The sequence below is a fragment of the Durio zibethinus genome, chromosome 9 (genome assembly GCF_047325235.1).
Source record: "Durio zibethinus cultivar Kanyao isolate XHJ-2024 chromosome 9, ASM4732523v1, whole genome shotgun sequence".
In the NCBI taxonomy this organism is placed as follows: domain Eukaryota; kingdom Viridiplantae; phylum Streptophyta; class Magnoliopsida; order Malvales; family Malvaceae; genus Durio; species Durio zibethinus.
The window spans coordinates 4,637,115-4,659,418 of NC_143170.1; the positions used below are offsets into that span (position 1 = coordinate 4,637,115).

A 22,304-nucleotide genomic window follows, 5' to 3' on the forward strand; every position below is an offset into this window, starting at 1 on the left:
ATATATAAATTATTAATAACTTATATAACATAAATATATCAAATACAAGATCTAACTAATATAATATATTTTAAAAAATGTATTTAGAATTTAGTGCAATAATAATAAGAAATTAAATAACAGTTATTTATTTTAAATTATCAAATATGATATATTTTATCTTAATACGAGAGATTAAAAAATTTATCTATTTCAAATTTTAAATCCACAAAAAAAAAATGATGAATGTTTTGGGATAAGCTTTTAGTATTAAGGTATGCAGAATTGTTGATTTAAATTATTGAATTTGTATTTTATCACTCGGGAAATAGAAAAGTGTAAACGTAGAATACCATAATTTTGGATGATTTGAAGTCTAGATTTTCTTTTTCTTGTTTTGCTTAAAAAATAAGATTTTAATTTGTAATAAATTTGTGTATCTTTCAAAGAGGAAATTACAGCTGCTATGCCAGCCAAGTTCAAGAAAATTATGCACTGCCCTTGTAATTTACATATTTGTCTTTATTTCGTATTTTGGTACGTCAATTTTAGGTTAATAATCTTGTAATTATTAATAGAATATTAAAGTTTTAATTTTAATAATAAATTATTTTAAATAAAAAATATATATCATGATTTAAAATCACATTTTTTTATTTTTTACTGTAAATATTTTAATAAAAAATAAGAGGACCTCTAGCTTAAATATTTATACACTAACTACATTTTTTTTCTGGCCAGGATTTGTTTGTTCAAGAAAGCAGGCATGTACCTTTCATCACCTTTTGCTCTTACAAGAATGGAACCAGCCACTAACTCTCAAATGCCTCGCAGAACCACCTATGGAACTATATCTTCATGTGAGGCTAAAATGTTACTATTGTGTTAAGAAAATCCCGGCTATAATTTCTTCTGGTGGCCAAAAATTTTAAATAGAAAAAAGAAATAGAAATCCAATTGCTTAGAAGAAAGAAGAAAAAAAAAAGAAGAAACGAAAATCCAATTGCTGAAAAGATTTTAATAGGTCAAAGTCCTGCTGTTACAGGACCGCAATATGATGATTTTATGAAATAAATGGTGATTTTTTAAAATGTGATCATAGCCGTTGATCTATAGAAAGACAGTTGTTAAACAAATGGAGTGGCATGTTTTACCGACCGAAAAAAATCTAGAGTTTAGCTGCTTACATTTCTATTGAGGCCGATGGCCTTCACCATCAAGCCAAAATCAGCCACCCTATGGCTTATAATTTCACCGCACAAGTGTCATGAAATGCTTTGTGCCTTTGCATAAAAGAAACCACTTTCAAGTTGAATTACCGATGCAGTAGTAGGCTGCGCCTACCGTTCCCAGAGGATGCACCAAACCAGTATATTCCCATTGCCATCTTGGAACATCCCGCATTCTTCACCATCGTTTTCTAATCCTGTCCTGCTCATTGCCTTCCCTTGACAATGATTCTTTGGTTTTGGCTTAATAATTTTTAATTTAAAATAAAAACCACTAAACTTAACATTAAAGAATTCCAAAATTAATTGTTGATTCATCCTTGCCTTCCTCTGACAATGATTCTTTGGTTTTTTGCTTTATAATTTTTAATTTATAATAAAAACCCATTAAACTTAACCCTAAAAAAATTTCAAAATTAATTGTTGATGTAAAATTATTTGATATATTGTCTATAAAAATTTTTAATTTTATAAAGAAAATTAACAAGTAATATATTTTTTAAAATTAATTTTTTTACTTTTTAAAATATACATTGATATATATATATATATCACTCTATTAACTACATTTGTTAAATCAAAAAACTTAATTATCTGTGTATCAATTGAATTAATTTTTGTGATTATGAATCTTTTCAAAACAATTATTGATTTGATTAAGCAAAATTTGTTTTCTCTAAATCTCCATTAAACATAGGTTACATAACAAGAGATAAAAGTACTTCTCTCATCTCATCATTTTAAACTAACCCCCGGTCCAAAAATTCACACGGAAAACCTTCAAAATGGGAACTCGGGTTGATTAATCATTGATTAAATAGTAGAATTAACTTCAGAAATTTCGAACCTTTTTTTTTTACTTATAACTAAAAATACCAACAATATTTTTTGTTCTAACTTCCAAGTTAATGCATTGACAAGTAGTAATACAAAAACAAACGATAGCTAATAACCAGGAAAGATGGGAGAAAACCTAAGCAATAGACCAACATGCACGATGCACCCGTGACCATAACCTTGCTGATTTCTTCAAGATAAAAATTATAATACTTGTCAAATTTTTTATCATTATAAATTTATTATTTCCACGCTCTAAAACAACCAAAAAATTATTTTTAAAAAATGGCTCTAACCCTCAGGAATTGGAGTTTCTAATTTCACCATCAAAATCAATCAGCAGAAATAATAACAAGGGTAAGCAAACGACATGGAATGATAAAACAAAACCTAAAAAACGGCACTATAATTTCACGCCATATTCATATAGTAACAATTAAATTAACAACCAACATTTTTTTGGTTAAAAATGAAGGGGGTATGGTTTAGAGCGGCCTTTTAAAGAATAAGAAAATGAATAACGGAGACAAAGGACGGCGTTTTGTGTTTCTAATTCTCTCTTATCTGTGAGCTGTGACCAATGTCTCTATGAATCTCAACCCATCAAATCGTGGCGCGAATTTCTCCTGTTCCGATGCCGTACAGTTCCTTGACGCACCGTTTTTTGCCCCCTAAACAATCCATGTACAATATCAGGACTCAGGAACTAGAAATTAAAAAAAAAAAAAAAACTTTTTCAAAATCGTAGATTTTAATATATTAATCCATAGCTTTGGGGAAAAAAAATACTTTTAACAAATAAAAGGCACAATTAATCATATCATATAAAGAAAAACTGAAAGTCAAATCGAATAAAAGAGTAAAAAAAAAAAGGAAGGATAATAACGAATTAGAAACTCAATCAACGAATCAAAGGGGGGAAATTTAAAACAATAGAAAAATCTAGATCCAAAATCAAGCAACTCAAATGAATAGATTGAAGCAATCAAAATTTCAAATTGACATTTATTGTATTTAAAAAAAGACTCATTGGACATTGTAAACGAGATTCAGTTAAATAATTCGAAGCGAAGCCGAAACATTCACTTAAAATTTGTTACGAAAAGGAAACATATAAGCAAAGTTTTAAATTTTGAATGAGAAATTTTTTTTTAAAAACGAAAATTAGAATACCTGGTTAGAGGAGGTAGGAGAAAACGAAACATCGTGGATTCCAGCGGAGGAAGATGATGTGAGAGCCACCGTTGAAGCAGCGAGCAGAGTCGCAACAAAAGGTACAGATCCCTTCATTTTCCTATTCGTTTCAATTTCTGCTATTAAAAATTTAGATAGTAAGTATTTCTTTCAAGCTCCGATGACAAATGGGCGAAATCCGACGAACTTCGCCGGATCCCGACCAACAACTCTCGGTTTTCTTTTCTCTCTCCCTTTCATTTGATCCTTCCCTTTGGATGGAGCATTTATATTTTCCGAATTTGCCACAGCTTCGTCAATTAAAGGAATTTAATTTTATTCTTGGGTCCGGTTTTCTTTTCTTAAACACTTCAAATAATTTGCGTGTAGATTCTCTGCCACGTCGAGTCCACTGCATTCCCAACTCTCTTTAGCCAGTACAAAAAGGCCGCGTGTACTTCGGCTTGCCAGCTTGGCAGTAAGAAAGTGACGGCAGCGGTTTAATGACATATAAGGGACGGTGGCCCCTCCCCCAGACAAAAAATACTTTTTCTCGGAATATCCTTTTTTTTTCCTTAAATTTATAAATTTTGCAATGTTGACATTAATCAAACTTAACAAATGGAAAGATGCTTTGCTTGCAGAGAAAGGTAGGAGGGGGCAGGGGTAGTGTTTTTGAAAGTTGGGCCACTGTTGCCAGGCTAGGCATTTGCAATGTCACTGTGGTCTCAGCGTACTTTGATTCGGCATTGAATATGGACCGAAGTCAATTTACATGGGCTTAGAGTGTTAGAAACATTCAATCATACATGAAACACTTGGGCTCTATTAGTCATGTAGTAATTGGGATGGCACTTTCTAAGGACATTCCTCGGCTGATGCGGATGAATCGCTCTCTTGCTTCAATCATTATAATTCATTTGGTTGTACTAATTTGTTCACCTCATAAAATCAGAAGTAAGGTGCAATCTTCTTATTGGGGATTTTGTTTTACACTAAGTGAAAAAATAAAGAAAAAACAAGTGAGTAAAATAAAAAAAAAAATAGGAGACCAAAGAAAATTATTTTTTATTATATTTGGTATAAAAGAAAAAAAAATAATTACTTATTTTTTTTTCAATTGTTATTTAATTTAATGATCAAACGAAGATCCATGTTTTTTCCATTTATTCAATAAATCATTTATCATAAATAATTTTCTTCGCTCATTTTTTTTCTTTTTAATCTTTCATCCCATATATTATTTTATTTTTATTTTTACTTGATATGTAGTTCCCGATAAAGGACTCTAATCTTTTGGAAAGGGATCGGCCTAACAATCTAAAAAAAATTAGCAAGGTAGAAAGTGGAAGAGTATGAAATATCGGAGAATTTGACCTTCTAACAAGCCAATATAAAGCACTGTCTGGCATTTCTTCTTCTGTTGATTAGAATTTCATGCCACACTATTTTTTGTTATACCATTTAACTATGACAGAAACTTCAAAACATCGGCTTTTAATTTTTATATTATCTAATATCAAAGTATAACAGTCTTTATATCCTTTATTGAAAAAACATCAAGTGAAAGGTTTGTCAGCAAGAGATATCATTAGGAAACTAATAGAAACGTTCCATTATAGATTATAATACTAAGAAATTAAGACACAGAAACATGTTGCCCAAGTGAGCAAAATAAACAATGATCAAATAAAAAAAAATAAAAAAAAGACCAGAGAAGTAATAAATTCAAAGGATTCAGTCGTGACTTACGCGTCATCCACTCATCTTTGTGGTGTGAATCAGAAATGAAATGAAAGTCAACCGATAAATTATTAAATATTAATGGTTCAAAGCCTTCAATGTTGGAAATTAACCATGCTTAATCGCAATTTTCTTAGCAAATTCGTTACTACGTCATTCACTTATCCAAATTCGTTGCAGGACAAAGTTTTCCATCAAAGTTTGCAGGAAGGATAGCTCACACCGGTGCGACAATTGTGCTGGAAAGTGGAAACAAATGTCATGGTAATTCTTTTTACTTGGGAAGTTGTAGCTTCTCAAAAAAAATATTTTTTGAATTTTAAATTATTAAAATTTAATTTTAAAAAATATAATATGAATAAATTATACTAAAATTTCAGATTTATGTTACTTGATAGATTTCTCTGCATCCATATGCAAAGATGAAAGATCCAATTAATTATAAAATTTGTAACCAGAAAAAACCTTTGGATCTTCTTTCTGTTCATAAATACATTTTCTTGTGAAACCCTTCATTCAGCTTATTGTTGATAAACATGTTTACATATGTGATACAAGTCATACTATATGTTTCCTAAACCCAGTAAAAGAATTTGTTACTAACTGAACTCTGGGTGAAAAACAAGTGTTGAAGGATCCATAATCCAGTTGTTCAATTATTCATAAAACATAACTATTCATAAATTTGTTAATAGCTACTACAGTACCGCACTTATAATTTGTGAATTTGTCATACAATCTAAGCGTTAGTATTACCTAAGAAAACCTTTTTATGAAGAAAAAGGTAAGATTAAGAGGTACCCAATTATTAACTTGATGATAATAAATGCACGTAATAAGTTGAAATCTTCTACCTTCCCATTAAAAACGATTAGAGAATTACGTAATTTATTTGTAGAATATTAAATTTATAATTTTTGTGATTAAAATTTAAATTTTGATGAATTTTAAGTGAAAACCAAAAACAACTTAGTGCCAATTGACGTTTTCCCCAATAGAATGAGGCTACCAATTGCTTGGTCAGTTAACCTATCTATCTACTCCTGTAACTTAAATAGTAAAGTTCAACGTTAAAGAAAAATCTAGATCCACCCCAATCACAGCCAAGCAGCACCAACGCAAGTCGCAAGCAATCACGCGGAACGAGACATGGACCCAACCCATGAACGTCAATATATTTGTTTAGCCCTCCATTTGGAACCATCCATTCAATATGGCGGGCCCCTCATACAACACTACAACGCTACTATTTTTATATTATCAATATGAATGGAGGCCGTGGAATTGTCTAGTCAAAGTGGACAAAGTCGGGTACCTGCCTTCCCAAAGTAAACCGGCTTTGACCGTGAACGGACGGCTCTGATTTCAATAGGAATTGGTTAGATTAGTCCTAAGGATATCCCAGGGTCCCACTAAGAGCCGACTTACACGCTTTTGAATAAGAGTAGCGTGCCATCGTCCAGGTTTTTTCGCAAAATCCTGAAGTCCTTGTCTTTCGAGAAAAAGAAATAAAGAATGAAACAACTTGGAAGCCAACCCCCTATTTTCCTATATATATAGCCTCTTTTGAGCCTTGGTTTCTCATCAATTAAACAGCAACTTCTGCAAATCCTAAATCCTCTTCCAGGTAGTCAGCAATCCATAAAAAAAAAGGAGGAAGAAGCAAAAGGCTTTCCTGGGATTTCATAGTGAAGCAATCATGAACTCAATCTTCAGTTCGTTTGATGCTTTATGTGCTGAGTTCTTGGGACAGGCAGTCAGGCCCTCCTTTGCTTCTACAACCAATAAAGATGGCAGCTTCTTTAATAGCAGAGGGGTGACGAATAAGGTGACTGAAACCATGAAGAAAAAACAAGAAGGAAACGTTGAGAAGAAGCAACAGAAGCCTCCCCGATTTGCACCGGAGCTGGACGGCCTTAACTGCTTTGAGACCCTTGTTTCCTATTAGCGGCTAAGATCGTGATTCACGGGTTTCTGTTGGATTCGGGTTTAAGTAATACAAGTTTGAGTCTGAAACAGAGGAGTTTTAATTTTTAAAGTAGAAACTAATTCATAATGTATATATACAAATTTGCAACTATATAGTTGATTAATTGATATTCTTTAATTATATCCATGGTTGAAATTTGGTCTAGCTTTATTGGATCAACTTCCAAGCAATTTTTTTATATTCTTTAAGCTTGTTCATGTTTAAAATCGGCTTCGAGGGGCAATTGGCTCTCATTCCTTCGCGCGTTTTGGGCCCGATCTTTGGTCTTTGGATGGATTAACCATCATTTGCAAACAACGATTTTGGAGAAAGTTCATAATCTTTGTGCTTGTCAATCTCAACACTTTTCGAAAAAAAAAAAAACCAAACTATACCGTGTTTGTTTTCTGATTTACATTTTCTTTTTTCCCAATTGAACATGGAAAAAGAAAATTGCCGACCAAAGAGAAGGATGAAGTATCTCTCTACTTTTTGAGATTTCTACTGATCTCACTTATTGAGAAAGTAGATAAACTTGAACCTTTACTGTTTGGATGTTTAAAATCAAGTAGAAAAAAAGGAGGGGGGGGGGGGGGGGAGAAAGACCTGGAAAAAACTTTGATTATTGGTTATGATAAAAGTATGCAACAATTTCATATCAGTTATTAGCATTGCTGAGTGTAGGTATCCTGTTAAGTAAGCGTTCCAAAAAAGTAAGATGTACTAATTTTATATTGGATAGACAAAAAATTTTGTTGGGCACGTATAGGGATGGCAAATCAATCCTTGTTCGATGGATTTCAATATGATTTTATCATTTAAACTCGATTTATTTTAAATCAGATTTTAGATCAAATTGAGTAACAATAAAAAATTTTAAAATTAGATTGAGATCAAATTTTAAGTAAATTTATCTCGATCCTATCCAAATTGATATATATAAAAAAATATATTTTAAATTATTAATTTAATTTAATTTTTATATTTATATATTTATTTAATTTATATATATTAAAAATAATATTTTATATTTTAAAAAATAATATTTTATTAATTTCGAATTAGATTGAATCAAATACGATTTTATATAATGTCGAATTTAATTCAGGTATTAAAATTAAAAAATCATCTAATCAAATTCGATTATTAATAATTTACAATCAAGCTAAATTTGAAATGAATAAAAATTTATCTCAATTTAATTCGTTATCATCTTTAAATACATAAATATTAATATTATACATCATAATAAATCGATTTTATCAAAAAAAAATTATGTAACAAAAGATATCAAAACTAACATTTTACTCATCCAACTCTACATTAAACACTTTAATAACAGGATTAGACATAATAACCCAATTTAATGACTTAATAAAATGCCGAAATAAAGCATGGTCTAAAAAACAGGTAAAATCTGATTACGCCAAATACTTTAAAAGGGAGCAAGTAAGATGTACACCGAGACGATGACTCACGGGATTGGGTGAGAAAAAAAAGCGCTAAAAAAAATAAATAAGCTACATTAATTTGACATTAAATAAAAAATATAATTGAACATATGGACGTTGGTACTGCACATTCCAACAAATCTGATTTAAAAAAAAAAAAAAATGATGATGACGTCACAAAAGCAGAAGCCTGTGAGGGGTCCGGGTCCTACCATCATCACACCCTTGAAAAAATACGCGGTCGGAATAGCCAGAAAAGTTTAAGTAAAAAACTACCGCAAAAACAGATTGAAATGACGAAGTGATGCTCTGGGACGCTTTGCAACTTGCAGATGCGATCATGCCACAGGTCGTAAGATCAATTTGTAAATACTTAAGTTTAGCACATCTTGTTGTCAGTCCTACCATGTTAATGTTTAACTTGACAACTCCGCCCTTCAAGTACATGCACTAGAGCAGCCGCTAGGCTTAGTTCCGATGGCTCAAAAGCATTGAGTTTTACTAATTCGGCTATGCTTGGTGTCATGGGCCGTACGTTCTTTGTACCAAAATTACATAACCCGTGTGGCATTAAGATTATTTATAATTGAGGTAAGTCTTTCTCATGTTTAATTTTTTTATAAATAATTCGATATTTCAAGTCACGTATTGTTGAAATGTTTTTGTTTGAATTTTATAAAATCGCATATAATATTTTTAAATTTAATAAAAAATAATTTAATTTTCATCATAATCTTTAATTTATAAATCTTAGAACGATCTCAAATACATATCTTTACTTGCATACATTAAGATTCTGAGTACTAACTTACTTTGCTTGTAAGGACGTACAACCCTAATTTTTACCATGCTAGAATGAGAACCGATACCATACTCACTTGGTTCTCATATTATTATCTCATTTTGGTATAGTGAAAACTCAATACCATGCTCCTCCGAATCATTCGTATGCTATCATACCTATAACCCGAAGGCACTACTTGAATGTTAGTCACAATCAGCCTAAAGCTACACTAGGCTTATCTTATCTCACGAAACTTATATCTCAAGGTTTCAATCCTTAGTCTCATTATAGGTTGCTGCACGCAGATGGACACTCGACATCACGTCGATCCTATTTTAAGGACTCGAATGTGCTATTCTAGCTGCAACATACCTTTTTCGATTGACCATAAAGGTCTAACAGTGTGCTTGCCTGATCATCCTTCAAGCTTGATAGTGTCTTTTTTACATAAACATCATCTTATGATCCTTTCGGCTCAAAGAAGGAAAATCGAAAGACATGACGAGCTCTATGTCTAACCTTATAGTTCAATGTAAAGGCACAATACGAGGCTCGTCGATCCCAATCATCATCAAATTTATCATGATTCGAGGAGATATTGTGCCACACTTGTGACTTGACGATGCCCGTCCACTTAGATACCACATGAGCTTAGAATTAGTTTACTTCAGACTAATCAAACCCCTGCTTACTTGTTAATCCAATGGATAATAGAGAGCTAACATCAGTCATTTTTTTATAAATAACGTAACAAATTTTTCAATCATCTTATCAGAAAATCGTAAGACTATCTGAAATAAGGATATTTTTCTTCCCAATCACCTCAAGACCTTTATTCAACCAACTCAGGTCCAGTGACCTGTCTCTTGGCCACCATAATTTTGACATTTCACTCGTTACTTCACCAACTCACTTGAGAGTGCTCACATACGACTTAACAGATAACACCTGATTGGCTACTTGATTCCAAGATACTCACTCACTGGCTCATACTTGCTCACGCATCTCAGAGCCTATGGTTCACACTATCCACACACACTATCAATAACATATTCTTGTGCTTAAAATATTCACGCACAATTCTAGGACAACTATCCCGATCACAAGGCCTCATCCACTACTCGATTAAGGATTAGTCATGGCAGGATCGAGATACACCAGGCCTAACCATGACACTTGGCTTGTATTAATAATTCGGAGTGGAACACTTTTTCCTTTTATTTTTCTTTTAATGAGATTTGCCCTGTCCTACCTGTTCGTTGTTGATTCCGACTCTGGTTTTTCATGTATTTCATATATATGAATTTTCAAAACCCAAATAACCACCGGATGCCCGGCTCAGCACAAAACGCAGAGGTAGGCAAAACAATGACTGAATAGCCCAGTTTTACCAGCAGTACAGTTGTAAAATAGTGTGTTAGTTTATCAAAGATACCGAGGGTCTTAATTTGTTAGTAATAAAGATTAACCAGCTTGTAAGTAAGGCAATCCCAGCCTCCAACCTGCCTATATTTCTATCACAGTATGTCAACCTAACCCAAAAAAAAAAAAAAAAACAAAGTGGATAACAACTGATCTCTGGCACGTAAATAAGCCCAACAGCGAGTTAATTAATGAAAGGATAACTATCTTCCACTCAGCATCAGTCGTGAAACATGACTAATCACAGAGGGGACATTGACTGGTTTGCTAAGAATCGCTTTGTTGTCATGAATTTCCATTTAGAAACGGCAAACTGCTTCTATAAATCAGAATCTAGCGATTCACCTTGCATTCTATGCTTCCTAAAACTTTTTGCGGACTATAATCAAGGGAGAAAAAATTATAAATGTTCAAATAGATGAGCAATTGAAGAAGAAAGGGAACTCGACTTCTGTTATTTTTGCAGCATGAGATCCGTTTTTGACATGGCCATTTGAAAAATTCAACTATCTGGTCTTTTCTATTTCACCGGATCCAAAGTTGCTACATGGCCCAAACATTAGCAAAACTAATACAAATCTTCGAACTTTAATCCTTTAAAAGCAGGCAAGCGACAAGATTCATCCGTGGGAAGCATCTCTCTCCATTGCAGCAGCAATCAGCTTCGCTGGCTTCCAGGGAATGATGACAAAAATATTCTGAATTACAACCTCCTTCCAGTTTTGGCAAACCTTCGGGCTACTCCAAATATAACAGCTTTGGTCAAGAGCCCTCGATCAAGGCTCCAAGCAAGGGCAATAGCCCCACCAATAACTAGAAGTTTGGGAATGTTCTTCCCCACCGGTTTCTCAGATGAATTATGTGTTTGAAGCTCTGATGAATCATTACTGTTGCTTTCCAAGGATCTCAGGTACTCTGCATTTACTTTAGTGTTTATATGAGCCATGACAGCACAATGGGGAGGGGGCACTCCAGATGCTCTCTCCTTCTGATATGCACGTAAGCCAGGGTCAATTCTCTTGACGGTTCCCCACATACCTTGCCTAACTCCAAGCTTTGCAATTTTCCATGGTATACCCATATCTTCATGATGAAAAAGTAACACTTCGCATGCAGTCATCTGGCCATCCCCTTTCCTTGATTCAACTGTATGAAATGTAACACATGGAAATTATTGACGGGCATATATTAACTTAAACATAAATAGTCCGTGATCTTCCTAGGAAATCCATCTAAAGGAAGAGTTAGATAGTCTCCCTTTTCTTTATGGTTGGTACCAAATCAAAATCAATTTTCTATTATTCTAGGAAAAAGCAAATTTAAAAATTCCTAACAGCACAGCATAAAATGAAAAATAATTTAAAACTAAAATTCATGATTTGAAGTCCAATACCTGCACGGATGCACCAACTTGAATAGAACAAATCAACACGCCTAGGTTTGTTTTTTCTTGGCACAGAGGCATATGGTACTCCCTGAAATGCAAAGAAACATGCTCAGAAGTTAACTTCTGCACTTCGAAAACTAGACAAAACAGAGTTAGCAACATGATGCTGTCATGGCATGAACTGTTATAGTAATTGGCTTATTATTAGGCATGGCATGAACTGTTATAGTAATCTGATTATTATTAGGTAATAAGACTCAGTTGAAACGAACCATAAAATTCATAAAAGAATGTTGTTTCCACCAAGCAATTATCAGATTACTGCAGCTCAAAGCTTAGGAAACAATCTCACATAATTTCTTTCCCTAACGAGGTTAGAACAGTTTTCCTTTTTTGTTCTTAACATAAAAAATCTTAGAAACCTTAGAAGGTATGGTATAGATAGGTATGCACACTAAAATTTGATATAAATATTGTTTGTAACCAAGTTATTTCTTACTATGAATGCTGTAAGAGAACAGAATATTGGGATAGGGGCTGATCCCCTAGCCTGGAAAGCAAAAATAGGAATGGCTTGTTAACTTCTGGACTTTGAATCAAAGCTGAAAACCAGGCAATGGTATACGATGATTACCTTAGTAACACAGTAATACGACTGCCCAGACTCCCAAATCCGACGACCTATTATGTATTCTCTGTCGCTACAGAAGAAGGGAAACTGAAAAACATAGTACTCTTTAAAAAATAATGTTACACAACAATGAAAATCAGCCAAAAAAAAAACAATTAGAAATTTTTTGCGAACCTTGCGAACCCAGTGGACCACCATGGTTCCTGTAGTGGGGCACTCCTCCATAGTTGCAGCACTAAGAAGCATAGCATCCCAATTTGGTCGAAACTCATCAGCCCAAAAGAAATCCCTCACCATCTCAGGAGTGGCATCATCAAAAACAGTCCGGCTACGATATTGTGTAGGACCAATCTAATGAATGATAAAAGCATAATTCAATCAATCAAATGAATGACAAAAAAGATGCAAAATAAATATAAATAATATAGAAGAGGACAAACATACATCAAGATCTCTTCGCCAAGCCTGATAGCCCATAGTTGGCGTATCCCGATCCATCATGTGAATCCAAGCAGGACCTCCATCTTTTTCTTCAACTAATTTAAACAAATACTCTAAATCCTCATTTGTCACAATACCCGTTTTTTCCTTCTCAATCAGTGACGAACTGCCCAATTACACAAATATTAGGTGTTAGCAAAATCAAATACAATCCCAATTCTCATTAAAATTCCATCTCATATAACATTTACAACTACAAACAACATAGTCCCCAAAGTAACTTTTCAAAACTATTCAGAGTTAAGTAAACTTTCAGATATTAACACCATGGTCTCCAATCCCAATTTTTTTTCCAATCAAAAAGCTAAATTTTTTATTTATAAAAAAAGAAAAAGATAGAAGGGAGGTGATAAAGTTGCAAACCTGCAATTGGAATGAAGGGTGGGTGGCAAAGAAAAAGAATCCTTTGGAGCTCCATCGTCTGAAATCCAAGAGATGCAACTAGATAACTGAAACTTGATCAAATTCAAGCTTGGAATGGAACCAAAACCTGTAGAAGAACACTCTGAAGATGCAGGAGTTGAATTCTCAGAACCAGAACAATCCATCAACATTTCTCTGCCTAAATTTGCCCACTTTGGCTTCCAAACCCATCCAACCAAAACCCCAACAATTACAGCAACCCATAAAGGAGCTATAAACATTATCAGCTCGCACAAAACATCCCCAATTGTGGGTTTCCTTAAAATCTCCAAAAAAACTGAAATCAAACCCATCTCCAAAATTTTTTTAAAAAAAAGCCCTCGATGGAATCGAAAGAGTGAAAGTTAAGCGCAGCGATTACTCAAGGGTTTGTTTGAAGAGAAAAACCCTAAAATCGGACCAAAGAAGCCCAATTTTAAGACAAAAGAGGATTTAAAAAAAGGGGTAGAGGAAAATTAATAAGAGTAGAAGAGTGACTGGAATGAACAGATGAAGATATGAGATTTGCAGTAAGAGAAAAAAAACAGACAACAAGTGATGAATAGATTTGAGGATAAGGATTCGTGATAAGCGGTAGAGAGGCGTGTCCCTGGATTACCGTAGGCCCATCAAAGAACAGAGACCCATACTAGTATATTGTTTTTATTTGATTTTTTATAAATGATATTTCCGTATACAAAACCATTTATTTATTTTTTTTAATTCTTAATCTAAATGACTCTTCTACCCCTTTTGTTTATTGGATTACCATATAAATTCTTTGAAACCCAATGTCATTCACTAGCTTCATTATCATATAACTTATCTAAGTATTTAGTCCGAAAGAATATCATAAAAAGTTTTGAAATACTTATAAAGTTTTTATATAAAAATTATTTTATTCATTATTTGTGAAGTTCTTAAATTTTACAAATAAAGTTAATAAAAAACATATATAATTAAAAATAAAATATATATCAATCTTTAATTTTACTTAAAAATTTAAAAAATATTAAATATAAATATATATTTAATATATTATCAATATATAAATTTTATATATTATAATTAAATTAGATGATATTAATTTATTAATGAAATAAATCAGACAATATTATTTCATTAATAAATTTTTTTAAAATAAATATTAATTTTTATATATTTATTTTAAAATTTAATATTTATTCATTAATAAAAAAATATAATCTACTTGTTTAATAAAATATAAATTTTATATATTAATAATACATCAAATATAAGTTAATTAAATATTATTTTTTTATTATATAATGCTTCTATTAAAGTTTTTATTTACGTTTCTTACCATATCTTTCTTTCTTATCTATCTTGTGTTGATCGAAGGATTTCCAACATTTGGCTGAATAAAAAATTCAGAAAGGGACAAGATTTAGCAAATGCTGTGTAATAATAAACGGGCAAACCTGGATAAATACGTCTGAATTTTCTTCTTTATTTAAAAAAAAATACTCGCTGATTGCTTATTGCCTTCTTGGGTGGGTCAGGTGGCTGCTAATGCTCTGACAGTGAGTAGGCATCTGCCTTGTTTCTCTATATTCTTAAAACCGAGGCATCTCCTCTGGCCCTTTATTAATTTGTTTGCGCTCTCACCGCGTTTCCACGTTTTTCACATGCCTCACTTTCTGCTCGCTCTTTTCTTCTTTTCTATGCTCGTTTTGCTTTAAGTTTTCGACACTATCTATAACTGCTACTGCTGGCGGTACGTATTTTGTAGTTGTTTTACATAAACTTTTAATTTTGTCAGCTCATATATTATAAATATTTTAGAATATGGTTATTGATTAGTACTAACAAACATGCAAAATTTCATATTTAGATCAAGTAAAATGTAATTTTTTTATTATTTTAAATAAATTTGATGATTTTAAATATAAAACAAAAATTTATTAAAAATTTAAAAATAATACAATTTAAAATTTTAATAAAAAATTATATATGAATTGGACTTAAATAAAAAATATTTTATATTTGTAATATCAAGATGAATTTAAGATAATAGTTTTTTATATTTTATATATTAAATATAAAATAAAAATAACGTAAATATATAAATTATCAAAATTAATTTTCAAGCATTTTGGTCCTTTTTATTCTTTATTTTTTTAATCTGTTGCAAATTTCCTTCTCAAATCAAGAAAAATAAATCAATACCTACTTGTTTGCCTAGCGCCTATTCTTACGTGGTACTTATGTTTTGTAAAAATGTAGAAGTTTCTCTTTTCTCATGGTCTTTCTTTTTTTTTCGTTTTCCATTTTAAAGATGTAATTTTTTTTTTCTTTTTGCTTAAAAAAGGAAATTGAAATATAAGAAACTCACTTAAATATAGATCAATCCAGTAAAAACAACTTCTTTTTTTTTCGCCAAAACAAACCTATTGTTTTAGCCAAAAAAAATATAAATTCAAAACAAGTAATACAGTATTAAAATTTTAATTTTAATATTAAAAAATTTTCAAAATTTCGTGCTAAGATAAAATTTAATATTTTAATTTAATTTTCAAATTAAAATTTTACATTTTAATTTAATATATTGATATAAATTATAATATGATAATTATCATATTTTATATCTGTTTGATATGAAACATATATATATATATATAATAAGAATACATGACCTGTTAATTATAATTTGAACTTATTTATGCGTGTGTCCTTTGAAGAAAAAAAAATTTTTTTCTCTTTCGAGTGATTGAATTTAAAATATTAATAAGACTGCCTAACTTTTTAATGACAAGGCTGCGGTTTTTAGGCAAAGCTCCAGTATACATAAAGTATATAATCTCGAAAATTATGACTTAAAAGATCTTCCTAAAATACTAGTAAAAGCTACCCAATGTAGCTTAGAAATTAGGATTCCTGATAAGAACCGACCACCATGGAATTATTAACATTATTTGTCAAATTACCAACAGCATGTACTTTTCTCTTGATTGGCCTGGTAAGTGGGACTCTCCTCTGACTTTTTCCAGTTATTACATAGTGTGCTTGAGGCCTCATGGACACGAGAAGATCTTCTCCGACTGAAGTCCATGCTTTTCACATGCAAATTTTGTATTTCTCGTGGAATTGGAACAGGCCAACTGCCTTTTTTTAAATTTAGAATTTCGACCCTCTAATTGTAATACACCAATGTTTTTTCGACTATGAGGGAGGGCATTGTTTGGACGGAGAAAATGCTCTTTGACTGTGTGCCTAAATAGGGGCCAGACCCTGAACTCGAACGTGAAAACAGTGGTGAAGATGGTCCATTAATTTTTGTATGTGTTCGTCATGTTCATCATTTTTCATGGAAAGCTGTTGATCTTCTCTGGGGGATGGTCTATTTTAAACCTACCTATAAAATCTCTTGAGATTTCTATGTATCTTGCATACTATTTTGACTGGCAACACTGACCACAAATCACACTTCATTTTCCAGGACTAGAACACGATCTACACGTTTAATTGGTTTTTCACACTTGTGATTGACTATGCAAATCAAAATGTAACACATGGTAACGCCAATCCAACATAAATTTGTGATGCATGAAAATTGCATTCCTTTTTGGCCACTTTCGTGAACTTGTGATGTATATAATTGCATTACTTTTCAAGATCATCCCAATAGATTACGAAAATGAGTAAATGATATTGTTCAAGTCTAATTAAAAAAATACTACCATATGCTTTTTTGATAAAGAAAATAGCATCTTGAAATAAAAAAAAATTATAAATGTTAAAATTTAAATTATAACTCTGTTATATCAAAATTTTTGAAGGTCGTTAGATTTCTACTAAATGTTTTTTCTCTTCGAATGTCACTTATTATAATGTTTTATTCATATTTGAATGAGAAAACTTTCGTTTTAAGAGTGGGGATTCTCAAAATGATTTTGGAAAAAGATTGTAATTTCTACAATAAAACAATGTACAACTGTTCTTCATTGACACTGAAGAATTCCGCCAATGCATTTGCTCTGCCGTCGTCTAACTTCCCTTTCGATTGATCAACAAGCTCTCATGACTTGGTCATGTCAACATCCTTAAGCCTACATCAAAACTTAAAAAAGCACCATTTTGTGGGCCCAAAAAGTATCCACTTCACCAGGCTAACATTGCGATATGGGTCCGCCTATCAATGAAGGAAAACATCGCTGCAAATCATGATGTGCTTGACCCCGTTTAAATGGTTTTGATCAACCTTCTAGTGCTTTAAATACATTGTACAACGATGCCAACCAGCTGTCGTCAATTTCACTTAAAGAGAATGACACTTCAGAACTATAAAATTTTCATTTTCTTTTCTGAAAATGAGAACATGTGCGGTGATTAATTTAATCCTGTACGAACTGTCCCGAGACATTGATAGGCAAATGGCATTTTAGGACTAAAAGATTTTCATTTTCTTTTCTAGAAATGAGAATATGTGCAGTGATTAATTTAATCCTGTACCAACTGTCCCGAGATATTGATAGGCAAAAACGGGGCAGACGGAGCTGTTTGACGCACAGCATTGATCAAATAAACACAATACTACAACCAGGTTAATGGTATGCTTTCAGAAACTGGTATGCCAGATGGCCTCATCACCCTCCCCGCAACGTTGGTGCACCTCCTCCATTCTCTCCACGGACTTGCAAATGCCACTGCAGCTCCAATCAAATGATGCGCCACAGGGATTCCCTGCTTGAGCTTTCCACTCACAATCTATCAAGGAAATTTAAACATTGTCACAAAAAGATTATTTCCGTACACTCTCCATGGCAGGAGAGAACTAAGAATACCAAGAACACACATTCAAGGAATTAATATTTAACTATAAAGATTCAAACCTTTTTAGTTTTCCTTTGGAAAGAACATGAGCACTATAACTTTTCTCCATTCCTCTTTTTTCTTTAAATTTCTTTAATTGCTGATAATCTTAAATATCTTGTTTGAGAGCAAAATATGACATGCACTTAGAAAGTGCCCTAAGTTTTCAGAATCATGGCTAACAATTTCTCCTGTTTCCATAATTGATCAGCCAGTATTATTTTCAGACCCTAGGAATAAAACTTAAGGATCGGATACAGAAACTTTATAGGAAGAAGAAAGCAGAGATAACCTATGTCAAGTTGCTAGATAATTTTCAGCAATGAATTACAAATGACATTTGAAAGGCTAATAGATTGCTTTTGGCACATCACAGCAATTATAAAAAGCTAAAACTATCAAATCATGAAAATAGCCCAGCTGCACAAAAGGGAAGCTTAATGGCTACCATCTTACCAGGGGGAGTACCACAGCAGAGACTTCTATCATCTATATGCTCAACATCAAGACCAATAAACCAGGAACCTAAGGAGACGTCTTCGTTAGCATATCTATGAAGTACGTGCCTAGACAGAAACAAGCATATAATAATAACAGGGTCTTGAATAAAAATAACATTAATAACAAGATATTAACAGAAAAGGCTTTACCGATTGACAGAGATATAGGTGGCCAAGTCTTTGGAGATTGCATATATTTGTCCAGTTGCATGCCTAAAATACTTGTTTCCCACCTCACCAAATTTCCAATATTCTGGTTCATGGTACTTAACACCTCTGCACACAAAGAGCAAGAGGTAACTATGGTGGGAAAGAAAAACACAAATGATAATTGGAAAATTTTACAAAATTTAATCCTTACTTCTGAGCCAGAACAGGTCCAGACTTCATGCAACCAATATAAATACGGGGTTTTGATCTGTGATGGACCAGTGTAGAACCCACCATACCTATATAATATTCCATATCAATTTAGTAACCATGATACAGATCTGTTAATGAAGAAGAAATGAAAGTGTTGAGAAGCTTAATGCGACTGTACTAACCCACGTTTACATGTACATCATCATCGACTTTAATATAGAAGTCAGCATCCCACTTAGCAACAGCTGTGGAAAAGTATATTTGAGTTTTTGATGACAGTTCATGGTAACCTTCAATGTGATTCTGCCGAACAAAAAATGCAATTCTACATAAGCTTCACAGAAACTATAAATAACTTTTGTTTTGTCTATAATTTGGCATCCACCAAATATTGATAATAGAATCCTAGTTTCAAATGCTTCAATGTTCAAACAATAATCTCACCATCCAACCTATCTTCATCAAAGTGCTCATCAAGATAACTTTTGGAACTACTTGGAATATTTTACAAGCAAAGAACAAAATCAAAAACAGGTAGAAGTTTCTAAACAGGGTCCAGGCAAGAAGTGAGACCAGAGAAGTGGTAGAGGTAACTACTTAAGTCAAGTAAGTCTTAACCCCAAACTAATTGGGAACTAGATTACTTTTTCTCCTCATTCCATCAGATTTAAAGCCATACTCTAGTTATATAAATACATCTTTGTTGGGAAAAGAAAACTACAAAAATTAGTCTTAACCCCAAAAATTCCCCAGCTTTGTACGCGAAAATTAGAGAACATAATTCATCAACTTGGTCCAAGGTAGATAAACAGGAGCATACCAGGTGCAAAAAATCCTTGTGTTGTTCTTCTTCTGCATCAATAGCACGATCCAAAACGCCACCAGGGGTTGCACTGAGAACCACAGATAAAACATGTTTCATCAAAACTATCTTTCTAAGAAAGCTAACTAGCATGACAAAGTTAAAAGCTTCAAACTTTCAATTGAATTTACCTGTGTCCTATGACAAATCGCATTATAATTCCCTTCTCTTTCTCCAACCTCTTTAACTCCTCCCCTAAGAACAACAACCTCAAAGTATAAATAATTGACTAGACCCCAGAAAATGACTGGTATAATGCCAAAAGAGTATTGAATCAAACCTTGAGGCATCCAAGTTTCCCTGATTGAGTCCCTTCGTTTTCTACTGCTGAATGCAGTAATAATTCCCATAACAAAGAAAACTTTCCGGCGTTCCTTCCAATTCTCAATTCCTGATTTTGTAACCATTGGAGATCCTTCCTCACTATCTGCTTTGGCAGCTCTAGCTGCAGCTAGCTGCATCTCTAACGAGGAGATTGTTTTATCTAATGTCCTGAAAGTATGTATCACACCAACCATCTTAAGTTTTAAACACATTTTAGACACCCAAGATTTAAGTTGGGCCTTCAGTTCAAAGATAAAACCAAAACAAAGATAAGAATTTATTTGTAAAGCATAAAAGTAATCCATAACCTATTAAAGAATACTCCAGCAAGACATAGAAACTTACATAATTACGTCATGGGTTTGTGAAACTTGAGAAAGAATATCACCTGCCTGAACAGAAGCATCCTGTTATAATATACAAAATATCATCAAGATTCTTTGCATGCAATATACCTTATGACAACTTTGTACTCAAAACTTGCCTTATCACAATTAACTATGGGGGGAACTTCTTTTCTCTGATGTTTCTGTACCAAAGTAGCCTCCTCATCCATTTTAACTGGATCAGAAATAGCCCAAAATCTGGAAACAATGCCATACACCACTAGTCAATGCACACTTGCATACAAAACTACCATTAACAAACAAATGCAACAACATATTGAATTAAGAAATGCAGACCAATAATGAAAGGGAACCTAGGAGTAATCCCACCTTTACCAGGGATTGAACTAAAGAGACAAATTCCTTTCAAGAAACAAAAGCAACGACAATTGATAAGAACAAAATTTGATGCATAAAGAAAATAAATTATATAAAAGAGAAACCTAAGTAAAGTGATAACTCGTAGCTGCATTAAAATCAGATGACAACTTAATGCTCAAGTTTATTGGTGATATACCGGCTTATTAGAGTTCAAGAACCAGTTTACCCTATCATCCAAAAGCAGTTTTCGTTTTCAGAGATATTTCTTTCACTAGCTGCCACCGGCTTACTATTATCTATATTGATAATGCTTTTGAAATCTAACAAATACTAAGTATCACAGTTAGTTCATGCCCATCAACAAGCTCCTGGCTTTAGATCCAGAGTATAAAATCAACTTTCAAACAATCCAGCTCCTAAGTACAAAGTACAAACTCCTCGTGCTGCAGAAGTTACAAAACCAAATTCAACGAGATTAATCTCACTATTCCCTAGAATCATGCATTACTAAATCTGCTCCAACCTCCATGAGCTACCACAGAACAATGGAACCCGCAAAGCAAGCATAACCCATTCAAAAGGAACAGCAAATCTTAGAGACCATAAAGAGCTTCTAACGGGTAAAGCCTTTAAATTTTAAAAACCCATTAAAAATGAACAGTAAATCTTAAAGTTTGGCACTTCAAAACAAGATCTTGATCATTCATATTCCACTTAGAGAAGAGAGAGAAAAGAAAAACCTGTTGACAACAAGTACACCCAAGAGGAAACTGGCAATGCAAAAGAGAGAAACCCATCTGGTAGACACTCCATTGCCAGTCTTTTGAGGTCTACTCGAACCCATTGCAAAATCCTAAAGAGCTTCGGCTTTAAGGAAGCTTCTTCTTTTTTACTCTCAAAACTTTTTAAGTGTCACGGAGAGGAACCCATGAGAAAGAGAAAGCCTTAACAGCAACAGGCAATAACAAAACGAAAACGACAAAATAATTCCTGGGAACTGAAATAGATAGGAATTCAATTGGACTTTTGTATTCAAATTTGGCAACAATTCTCAGCTCTCTCTCAACCCAATCAAAATCACGAGAGAGTGGGCTGCTGGCTTCTTAATTATGTTATGTTATATGCTCCATTTCGTTGTTTTCTTACAAGAAAAATAGCAGTCACGACAGCTCTTTAACTTCCAATAATACCCCCTCTTGCCCTTTCC

At 32.9% G+C, this 22,304-nt stretch overlaps 4 protein-coding genes across 6 annotated transcripts; 1 reads left to right on the forward strand and 3 right to left on the reverse strand.

Annotated features, from left to right (window-relative positions):
* Positions 1-2,421: 2,421 nt before the first annotated feature.
* Positions 2,422-3,481, reverse strand: LOC149516738 (uncharacterized). Its single transcript, XM_089765582.1, has 2 exons — positions 3,219-3,481; positions 2,422-2,716 (listed from the first exon to the last, which is right to left on the reverse strand). Exons 1-2 carry the CDS (start codon positions 3,333-3,335, stop codon positions 2,606-2,608), a joined length of 228 nt encoding a protein of 75 aa, XP_089621708.1. The 5' UTR covers positions 3,336-3,481; the 3' UTR covers positions 2,422-2,605.
* Positions 3,482-6,527: 3,046 nt separating this feature from the next.
* LOC149516739 (uncharacterized) lies at positions 6,528-7,095 on the forward strand. The gene has a single exon (XM_089765583.1). It carries the CDS (start codon positions 6,661-6,663, stop codon positions 6,907-6,909), a length of 249 nt encoding a protein of 82 aa, XP_089621709.1. The 5' UTR covers positions 6,528-6,660; the 3' UTR covers positions 6,910-7,095.
* A 3,918-nt stretch (positions 7,096-11,013) lies between these two features.
* On the reverse strand, positions 11,014-14,054 carry LOC111308116 (uncharacterized). Its single transcript, XM_022906439.2, has 6 exons — positions 13,470-14,054; positions 13,050-13,212; positions 12,780-12,956; positions 12,609-12,692; positions 11,981-12,062; positions 11,014-11,733 (listed from the first exon to the last, which is right to left on the reverse strand). The coding sequence occupies exons 1-6, from the start codon at positions 13,820-13,822 to the stop codon at positions 11,291-11,293; spliced, it is 1,302 nt and encodes a 433-aa protein (XP_022762174.1). The 5' UTR covers positions 13,823-14,054; the 3' UTR covers positions 11,014-11,290.
* Positions 14,055-17,811: 3,757 nt separating this feature from the next.
* On the reverse strand, positions 17,812-22,220 carry LOC111308126 (beta-1,6-galactosyltransferase GALT31A-like). 3 transcript variants are annotated; one of them, XM_022906442.2, is made up of 11 exons: positions 21,838-22,220; positions 20,875-20,974; positions 20,736-20,797; positions 20,347-20,558; positions 20,198-20,261; positions 20,025-20,097; positions 19,387-19,507; positions 19,203-19,290; positions 18,992-19,117; positions 18,798-18,907; positions 17,812-18,236 (listed from the first exon to the last, which is right to left on the reverse strand). In XM_022906442.2, the coding sequence occupies exons 1-11, from the start codon at positions 21,939-21,941 to the stop codon at positions 18,088-18,090; spliced, it is 1,209 nt and encodes a 402-aa protein (XP_022762177.1). In that variant the 5' UTR covers positions 21,942-22,220; the 3' UTR covers positions 17,812-18,087. The 3 variants fall into 3 exon arrangements, with proteins under 3 accessions (XP_022762177.1, XP_022762180.1, XP_089621711.1); XM_022906445.2 differs by having other exon boundaries at positions 18,798-18,866; positions 21,838-22,186; XM_089765585.1 differs by having other exon boundaries at positions 20,736-20,778; positions 20,871-20,974; positions 21,838-22,077.
* Between the last annotated feature and the right edge of the window lie 84 nt (positions 22,221-22,304).